This window comes from Arachis duranensis, chromosome 7, assembly GCF_000817695.3.
Source record: "Arachis duranensis cultivar V14167 chromosome 7, aradu.V14167.gnm2.J7QH, whole genome shotgun sequence".
NCBI classification, from domain to species: Eukaryota; Viridiplantae; Streptophyta; class Magnoliopsida; order Fabales; family Fabaceae; genus Arachis; species Arachis duranensis.
The window spans coordinates 10,822,870-10,831,889 of record NC_029778.3 but is presented as its reverse complement, the minus strand read 5'-3'; the positions used below and the strand labels follow the sequence as shown (position 1 = coordinate 10,831,889).

At 35.5% G+C, this 9,020-nt stretch overlaps 2 protein-coding genes across 3 annotated transcripts; one reads left to right on the top strand and one right to left on the bottom strand.

Annotated features, from left to right (window-relative positions):
- Positions 1-807: 807 nt before the first annotated feature.
- On the bottom strand, positions 808-3,064 carry LOC107457702 (60S acidic ribosomal protein P0). The gene is given in 6 exon segments (XM_016075867.3): positions 808-1,149; positions 1,236-1,273; positions 1,276-1,555; positions 1,633-1,731; positions 2,275-2,343; positions 2,590-3,064. Coding segments are annotated over 6 exon segments (894 nt in total). The 5' UTR covers positions 2,848-3,064; the 3' UTR covers positions 808-999.
- A 198-nt stretch (positions 3,065-3,262) lies between these two features.
- Positions 3,263-7,644, top strand: LOC107457701 (syntaxin-31). Of its 2 annotated transcripts, none has more exons than XM_016075866.3 (6): positions 3,263-3,574; positions 3,670-3,920; positions 4,611-4,759; positions 5,416-5,454; positions 6,633-6,830; positions 7,003-7,126. In XM_016075866.3, the coding sequence occupies exons 1-6, from the start codon at positions 3,346-3,348 to the stop codon at positions 7,016-7,018; spliced, it is 882 nt and encodes a 293-aa protein (XP_015931352.1). In that variant the 5' UTR covers positions 3,263-3,345; the 3' UTR covers positions 7,019-7,126. The 2 variants fall into 2 exon arrangements, with proteins under 2 accessions (XP_015931352.1, XP_015931351.1); XM_016075865.3 differs by having other exon boundaries at positions 3,264-3,574; positions 7,032-7,644.
- Positions 7,645-9,020: the final 1,376 nt, after the last annotated feature.

Genomic DNA, 9,020 nt, shown 5'->3' with positions numbered 1-9,020 from the left:
ACACCGGTGTTCTAAAAATTTTTGAAAATTTTCCAAAAGTATGTCTTTCTTTAAAATTTTTAGCATATCTGATAACCACACAATATAGCAGAATAAAACATGATTCTCTAAAATTCAACTTTTTTCTTATTGTTTTTCAGAGAATTTTGGAGACTGCACCACATATTACAAGTTAGGGTTGACCTCTTTTTACGTTTATTTTCTTCTCCTAAGCTCTAGGTGTCTTAGCCACTTTTACTATATCAAAATTCTATATAATCATAGTTTGGACAAAATGAAAAAACTTTAATTTTAGCTACCAATCTAAAATGAGGTTCAATTTGACATATTCAAAAGCCCAATTTGATTTGTATTCCTTAAACATTGTTCTATTCTTGAACTTCCAAATATTTCATACCACAAAAGAGTAAGCGGTGAAGTCTTCTCTTTTTTGTCAACCCATAGATTCTCATGTATTTCCACCCTTGAAAACAATCTCTAAAGCTTGATGGATGCCCATTTTAATACCCTACTAGTAAAACATGTCCGACCAAAAAGACCATAATTTTTTTACCAAAGAAGAATGAGTGGTTTATAGTTTCTAATCCTTTGACAACGGACAAAACTTCAATTGGCTAAACACATGCTATTCAATGTCCACCACTTCTACAATATTATAGCTTCCTTGATTAAAGTGATGAACCTTCATAAGGATTTCAGAATATCACGACCTTGTGATACACTGTTACATATAAGCGAGGGCCGAGGGGCATTGGCTTTTCACGTTTTAACGTGCAACAATTCATGAAAAATAGAAGCACAGGCAACTTTAAACAAAATTAAATATATTGTAAAAATTCCAAAATTAAATTGAATTGTGTCTGGTCTTCTTCCCTATTTGTTGGGTCGAGGCGTAAAAAAAATTTCTAGAAGTAATTGAATTATATAAAACAAAAAGAACACACAATGTAAAATAAGCTAGAATGAGTGAATACTTGAAATATCAAATCTAACAAAGGCCTAGTCAAACAGACTGAAACCCATGTCATCATCAGATTCTTCAGCAGGCTCTTCCTTCTTTTCCTCTTCCTTAGCAGCGGCAGCAGCCGGAGCACCACCTGCGCCAGCAGCAGGAGCAGCAACAGCTGCCACGGCAAATTTGCTGGGGTCCTGCAATTAACACAGCAAGTTGTAAGAGACAATACCTTAAAGTAGTAGTATTTTAGTGTAACATAATCCAAATTAAAAGACAATACCTTCAAATACTCCTTAACCTTGTCAGCCTCTGGGAAAGGGTCGGGTATGAAATGGCCAATGAGAGTGCGGTCACCATTGAGACTCCAACGGCGAACTTCTCAACAAGGTCGTCCTCAGTGAGATCAAGAACCTCAGGGCTAAATACTGAACCATTGTCATAGACAGAGAGGACAACAAGACCATATGAGAAGGGCCTGATGCCAAGCTTGGAAAGCAGTGCAGCTTCAGAAGAACCGACCTTGTCACCCTTCTTAATAAGTTCCACAGGGGTGATAATTTCAACAGTACCCTTGTTGATCTTGGTTGGAATATTCAGAACCTGAATTGGGAAGACTGACATAAGCACCAAAATCAACAAGAAGAATAAATGAGATCAACAAGAACGAGATTGCATACCTGGAAGAAAGAGGTCTGTGAGGGGTCAAGCCCTGTGTTGCCTGGAGGAACAACAACATCAATTGGAGCAACCAAACCAACACGAGCAGGTGCTCCAACCTGTTGATATAACAAAAAAGATAAGAAACACTCTTGAATATAAGTTGGTAAGTACTAGGTTCAACAGGCAGTAAACAGAAAACTCAGATTCAAGAAAAAGCGTTTTGAAGATCATTAATAGCATCATATTCACTGAGCAAAAACAAACACACCATTCCATTAGGTAGAAGGGTGTCACATCGAGAATTTTAAACTAACAAATGTTGTACCGTGATTCCTATAAGACTTCTACATAAGATCAACAAGCTTAAAGAAATGCAAGTAACATTATTAAACACATATGCACACGTCAAGCATCAAAACAAAGTTGAAACTTCTGACAGTTAACTCCGGGTAAACAATGCCAATGAAATTAAGAAACCATAAGAAAGTTACCAGTATCTGTTTCTATAAGCATTGAAAATAAGTCAAAAAAACACATTCAACACATAGCAAATGCTAGCAAGTCAAAACAAAACAAAACCTAACAATCACTAATTAAATGGCATTACTAATAACTAATTATACAACACAAATATACGAACTAAAGAATAGTTAAATTACCTTGTACTTAGCAACCTCCTCGCTAACCTCCTTCAAATCACCTTTGGTGAAGATCAATCCCACGTTTCCCTGATACAACAAACAGAATATTAGACACGTAGTTCGTAACACAACCAAAAGTTATAATCCAACAATCCTAATTTTTTTGTTCCTTCAACAACATAAAAAAGTAATAACCTTGACTAAAAATACCATTTCCATGTGTGTAAACAAATTAAAAGTGTAACACACCCCTAAACACAATGAAAGTTTACAATTTCTCAAATTAACGATGAAAAACTGAATAAAAACAGTAATAATTAGGGTTCCACTTACAACAAGAAGAGGGATAAGGCTGAGGTACACATTGTTCCCGGTACTCTCAGCATGCATTCTAACAGAACGCTTCATCATGGTGTTCTTTCCCATAAGAACAATAGAATCACCACGAAGACCCCTTCGAATGTTCTGGAGCTGGTTAGATCCAACGTTATCAGCATTGACCACAAGTATCTGAGTGTACTCCTCGAGAAGCTTGCAGAGCTTAGCATCGTAAGCGATCTTCTTCTCAGCCTTAGTTGGTTTTGGTGCCATTTGTAACGATGATGATAGAGATTCAGAGTTTCAGAGAGACAAAAAAAAAAAGTTGCAAAATCGAGGGCCAAGACGAAGCTGTGTTGCTTTGTCAAGGCGGACAGCGAAACGGCGCCGTCTCTTTAACCTCCTCTGTTTGTACCGGAAAAGGCTAGGGTTTTGAGAGTGAAGAAGGAGGCACGAGAAAGATGAAATTGGTTAGTGTTGTTTTAATGTTTTTATCTAGAGGGTTGGTCAATTCAGGTTTTTGAAGACCCAGATCTGACGGATGACATTCACGTGTTGTAATGAATCTGACGGCTGGTAAGGAATTATTTGATAGATAGGCGAATGGGCTTACCTATTTGTGTACTTTTAGTACTCTGTCCAAAAAAATAAAGGATCTCCTACCTCCTTGGTACGAATATTTGCGTAAGATTAGAATAATAACATTTCACCCCCCCAAAAAAAAAGAATAATAACAAAAAAAAAAAAGAAAAGAAAACAGCGGTAGCTGCCATGGCCTCCGCCTTCAGGGACCGCACCTCCGAGTTCCGGTCGGTGACGGAGACTCTCAAGAAGAAGATCGGAGCCCCCACTCCGCCACCGTTGCCTAACCAACCGGAAAATGCTCCCTCCTCCACCGACTCTCCGGTTCCAAATTCCAGATCCGAATTCAACCGAAAGGCCTCTCGGATCGGTTTGGGAATCCACGATACTTCACAGAAGATCGCAAGGCTCGCCCAGCGTAACTAACTCCTCCTTCCTTCTCTTCTTCTTTTTCATTTTTAATTTTTTTTCTTTTATTTAATTAGCTCTGAAGAATCAATTGTGTTTTCGTAGTGGCGAAGAAATCGTCGATTTTCAATGATCCGATTGTGGAGATACAGGAAATGACGGCTGTGATTAAGAACGAGATCACGGCGCTGAACGCGGCTCTTTCGGATTTACAGACGATTCAGAACATGGAGATTGCAGATGGGATGTACTCGGAGGATAGGGTTGTTCACTCCAATGCCGTTTGTGATGACTTGAAGAGCAGGCTCATGGGCGCCACAAAGAAACTCCAAGATGTCTTGACCACTAGAACAGAGGTTAATTAATCCGAAATTTTATTTAAGAGTGACTTGGTAATTTAGTTACTGAATTTGATTAATGCAGGATAGACTGGATAGTTAGCTTTTGAGTTTATGAAATTCGAATCAATTTGTATTCTTATTTAGGGTATTGTGAATAGAATAGAAGAGAAGATTAAGTTAGCCAGCCAGCTAATCTGACTTGAAATAGAAAGTTGGAGTGCTGTGAATTCTACATACTGACAGCTTCGACTAAAATCTCTTTTAGTTTATTTCTCATTCTTGCTCCATCATTGGTGTTTTCCATGGATGAAAATTTGGGTTCCTGTGCTTTCCTTCGCTGGCAACTTTCAGCTGGTTCCTGTTCCTGTTCCTGTTCAGTCATGGATGCTTTTTGGCATCAATGAAACTATGAAAGCACCATTGAACAGTAGAGATCTTAGGAGTATGGGAATGTAGAATTAGAGAAGAAAGGTAGAATAAAGAGGGACTTACAGAGAGAATAACTAAAGAGACGAGAAATACGTCATAGATGAGAGAATCAAAGAGGAGGAATTTCCTTTCATATTTCTCATCATCTCCAATCTCCATTGTACTTGTAACTAATACTCTTTTTTTATTTTATTTTATTTTTTTCCAGTGGTTGTTATTGTTTTCCTGATTGTGTTTTTGTTATTAGCGTAATTAATTTTGTGCATTGTCCCCCAGAATATCAAGGCTCATGAGAATAGGAAGCAGATATTTTCCAAGAATACGTCCAGAGAGAACCCTTTTCAGCATCACCCAAAGCCAGCCCATGTACCACCCCCGTGGTCAAATTCATTAAATCCATCTGAAGACTTGCAACAGCAGTCAGCGTGAGTCGATTTCTATCAAGTTATAGGTTAGCAGTTGTTATACTATGACTTTAATGTACCTGTTCCATCTCAACTAACAACACATGCCTGGGATTTCACTTAATTTTGGCAACCCACAATGAAGTATGGCATAGCGTAGCTAACCTAATATTTATATCTAGTGACTATACTTAAATTACTTTTAATGAGATTTGCTCGTGCAATTTTCATGGGCTTTTTCAATAAAATTGTGTCGTCCACATTTCATTGGTGCCTCTAGTCCCTTAAATGTAATGACTAGCAGCTTATAAATTCTCCTAACGAGATTTGCTTGTGCAATTTATTGTCTTTTTTCAATAAAATTGTCTCATGACATTTGCTCATGCAATTCATGGGCTTTTTCAATGAAATTGTGTCGTCCACATTTCGTTGGTGCCTCTAGTCCCTTAAATGTAATGACTAGAAGCCTATAAATTCTCGTAACAAGATTTCCTTGTGCAATTTGTTGTCTTTTTTCGATAAAATTGTCTCATTCGCATTTCAGTAGTTCTTTGAGTACACCACCCTGTCGTTCTTTAGAAGAAACTTGTTATGGAATGGTTCTCTCATTGCATAGAATTTGGATTTATGAAGAAATTGATACTACAATGTTTCATATGAATCTCTCTTTCATGCAGACTAACTTCAAATGGAGTACCAGTTGGCAATCAACTAAGGTATGTGCAATTTTTTTGTAGAAGCTATAAGATCAAATTGTCCCTATGTTTGTTTATACATGAATAGGCAAATCGGTATGGGTAGCCAGGTAGTTCTAAGTAAAAATCCAAACATCAACTTCACATAGCACTTCATGTGTAAACAGGTGGCTTATACTGCTTGTTATGGATCGTCATTTTCTGAGTGCATTTGAGTTCGAATTCTTTGGAGTGCATGATGCTTTCTTCCTCGTGTACTGAGGGGAACAAGGTTGCCGCCAAGATTTGATCATGTCATAGATGCTTGTTGCATAATGAGAAAACAACTACCAATATTAATAAAAACCTCTTTGTACTTAGCCTATTAATTTGATAACTTGGGCCGGAAGTAAGCAAGCTCTGTATTGAGATAACCACTTGGGTTATGTAGATTGTTTAGGCTCTATCTTTCCATTTTAAATTGTCTTAAACTCCCTTGTCCCTCTGTATGTGTGTGTGACTGTTCTCTTTCCATTGCATGAATGAATGAAACTTGCTGCCCAACAAGAACTATCATTTGATGGGCATAAGTTACTGTTTCTAGCTCAATTGATATGGTTCCTGTTTTCCCAGTATTCAATTATGAGCATAAAATGAACGTGTATTGGAAAGTCTTTGGCTGATCCAACCTAACCAAGTGAGATAAGACATAGTCATTGTATTGGAAAGTTCTTGAATGCTTATTATTTGTTTCCTGGATGATGACTGCGACTCTATGAGTCTAAGTTGTCTGATAGAAGTCACTTCAGGCATTATAATGGTCTTTAAATATGGGCTAGTCTTTGAATCGTGTCTTTCACAATTAAGAGAAATGATGTATATCCTATTTCAACCATGTTTAATTTCAATTGGTATCTTTAAAACTTTATAGGTGTGTTAATTATTAAATTATGGAGCAATTATTTCGTCAGAATTCCCTTATAGATTTTCTAGACAATTGATTGCAGCAACTTAAAGTATACATCTTGATGTTTACATTTCTGCCAATTTATGTTTTGCCTCCATAGTCAATTGGGTATTTATTGTGCTCGTTCAATTTTTGAGCTTGTTACATTATACATATTTGCTTTTGGGTATGAATTTCTTAAACTTTCTAGGTATGCTTTTGTTGCACATAATTTTTAGCTAAACTTGCAACTTGTGGTAATTTGTTGATACAGACGAAGGTTAGCTGTGGACAATGCTCCAACCCCCCAAATGGAAATGTCTATGGTACAGCAGGTTGTTCCTCACCAAGATAATTATGCTCAAAGTCGGGCAACTGCACTGCACAGTGTTGAATCTACTATCACAGAACTTAGTGGGATCTTCACACATTTGGCTACAATGGTTGCCCAGCAAGGGGAACTAGCCATCAGGTTTTTTCTATTCTGACTTGAATATTTGATACCCATATAAAGTTTCAGATTTCACAGTAGTGCACTAGGTTTTTCTTCTTCTAATTGAAACCATCGTGTATATTTTGAATCACAAAGTATTATACTATTATTGCGTGGGAAGCCGTTGATATTCACATGTTCTGGCAATCAGGATTAAATCTATATAACTGGCATGGGCAGGATTGACGACAACATGGAGGAAACATTGGCAAATGTTGATGGAGCTCACAGTTCTTTATTGAGGCATCTTAACAGAATATCATCAAATAGGTGGCTCCTAATTAAGATATTTGCTATTTTGATATTTTTCCTAATGATCTTCATATTCTTTGTGGCCTAATATGCTTTCATGTTCCAACAACGGGAGCTACTTCATGGCCTACTTGGATTTTGTTTGTCCCTCTACTGAGACAAATGTGAGAGCTAAACGAAAAGTCATACATGTGAAGATTGCCCTCTATTTGCATGTAGACAGGGCTCCACTGAACTGTAAATTTCTGGATTCCCATATATAGTGTTTAGTAAACTATAGGTGGCCCATATTAAGCAAGTTAGGTTCGAATTAAACGATTGTTTAGCAAACTGATACATAATCTCAAGGTTGTTGAAGAAGGTGAGGGAGATCTGTTGTGCATATATTGCTGCATACCAGTATGTTACCGAATTGGTGTTAACATACTAGAAATCATGTGTTTCAGTTACTTCAATAATGTAAGAAGCTTTAGGATATTGTAATATCATTGATTTATATTTCTTTGAATTTAAGGCGTCAAACAGAATTATTCTTCATTAACCTCACTTCTATAGTTTTTTTTTTTTAATGGTTAAGCATGTTGAGTGCTGTGGTGTCTTGACATTTTGGGGTAAATGTGGGTTGAATATAGATTTTATAATTTATACTGTGCTGCATCAATATTTCAAAATGCTATTCACGTAGTAATTATTCAAATACAAACATTAGTTTATCCATGACAATGGTACTTTGGTTTACAATGATGAGGATGCATCTAAAAGCTGGCTGGTTACGTCTTACGTGTGTGTTTTGATTAGGTATTATAGATGGATGTTGATATAAATGTGCTTTTAAAAAATTAATTTTGATCAAAATTGAATGGACATCAATGTAATTCACGTTTGAATTTTTTTTTTTATCAAACGTAATTTTAGGAAATGAATAACATTTGAATAATATTAACCAAAATCACTTTGGAATGTAAAAAATGATATAAATAATGTCTTTTTCAGTAATTTTACATTCTATCTATATCATTCATTATATTGTTTTTGTAATTATCTTTTATAAAAGAAAATGAAATATATTTAAAAAATAAATATTATATGATTTTTTAAAAAAATTAAATATATGCAATCTTAAGATGTATGAATAAATTTTAATAAACAAATTTAAATGTGTAGAAATTATAAGAAGTATAATATTAACATGACATGATGCGTTGTGTAAATTGACATGTGTAGTCAGGTGATTAGGAGAGTAGATTTTTGTGTGTATTATTGTAGTTAGAACATGTATATAAGATGCTATATGAATATATAATAATGAAAATTAACATAAAAATTGTTTTTCTTTTCTTTTGGAACACAAATTTAAAAGCAACATCAAAATCAATCTTTAAGAGATATTACTATGACTTATATTAAACATAACTACACAACTAATTATGTGGCGTGTGATGAATTATTTGATCTTTAATTGAGTCTTAAAGATGATTTATTTTTATGGGAGTGATAATTGTATCTTCTATCTTACTATTATTATGCTCAAGTTTTATGATATTTTTGTCTGCAAATTGTTTAAATTTAGCATTTGTTTAATGTTAAAATTTGGCATTTTAAGCAAGAATGCAAATTTATTTTTACATACTTCAAAAAGTCTTTTTTAGTGTGCATCTTAAGCTTGAACTTATAAATTTTAAATTTTGGTCAATGTACTTGACTTGGTGGCACGAAAGAAGGAGAAAAAGGTATATATAGAATTGCAAAGAGCCGGGAAAGAAGAACGAGAGATTTGGATCAGGTTAAGTGCATAAAGGATAAGGATGGAGAGGTGTTGGCTCAAGAGGAGAAGATTAATGAAAGGTGGAAGAGCTACTTCTACGAGTTATTTAATGAGGGACAGAAGACTCTTCCGAGCCTTGGTCGATTATGCAC

Excerpts from the sequence above, each read along its gene's own strand:
- LOC107457701 (XM_016075865.3), top strand. The coding sequence starts at position 3,346 with ATGGCCTCCGCCTTCAGGGACCGCACCTCCGAGTTCCGGTCGGTGACG. Across the intron at positions 4,760-5,415 it reads GACTTGCAACAGCAGTCAGC|ACTAACTTCAAATGGAGTAC; the intron begins GTGAGTCGATTT and ends TCTTTCATGCAG. Across the intron at positions 6,831-7,031 it reads CAAGGGGAACTAGCCATCAG|GATTGACGACAACATGGAGG; the intron begins GTTTTTTCTATT and ends TGGCATGGGCAG.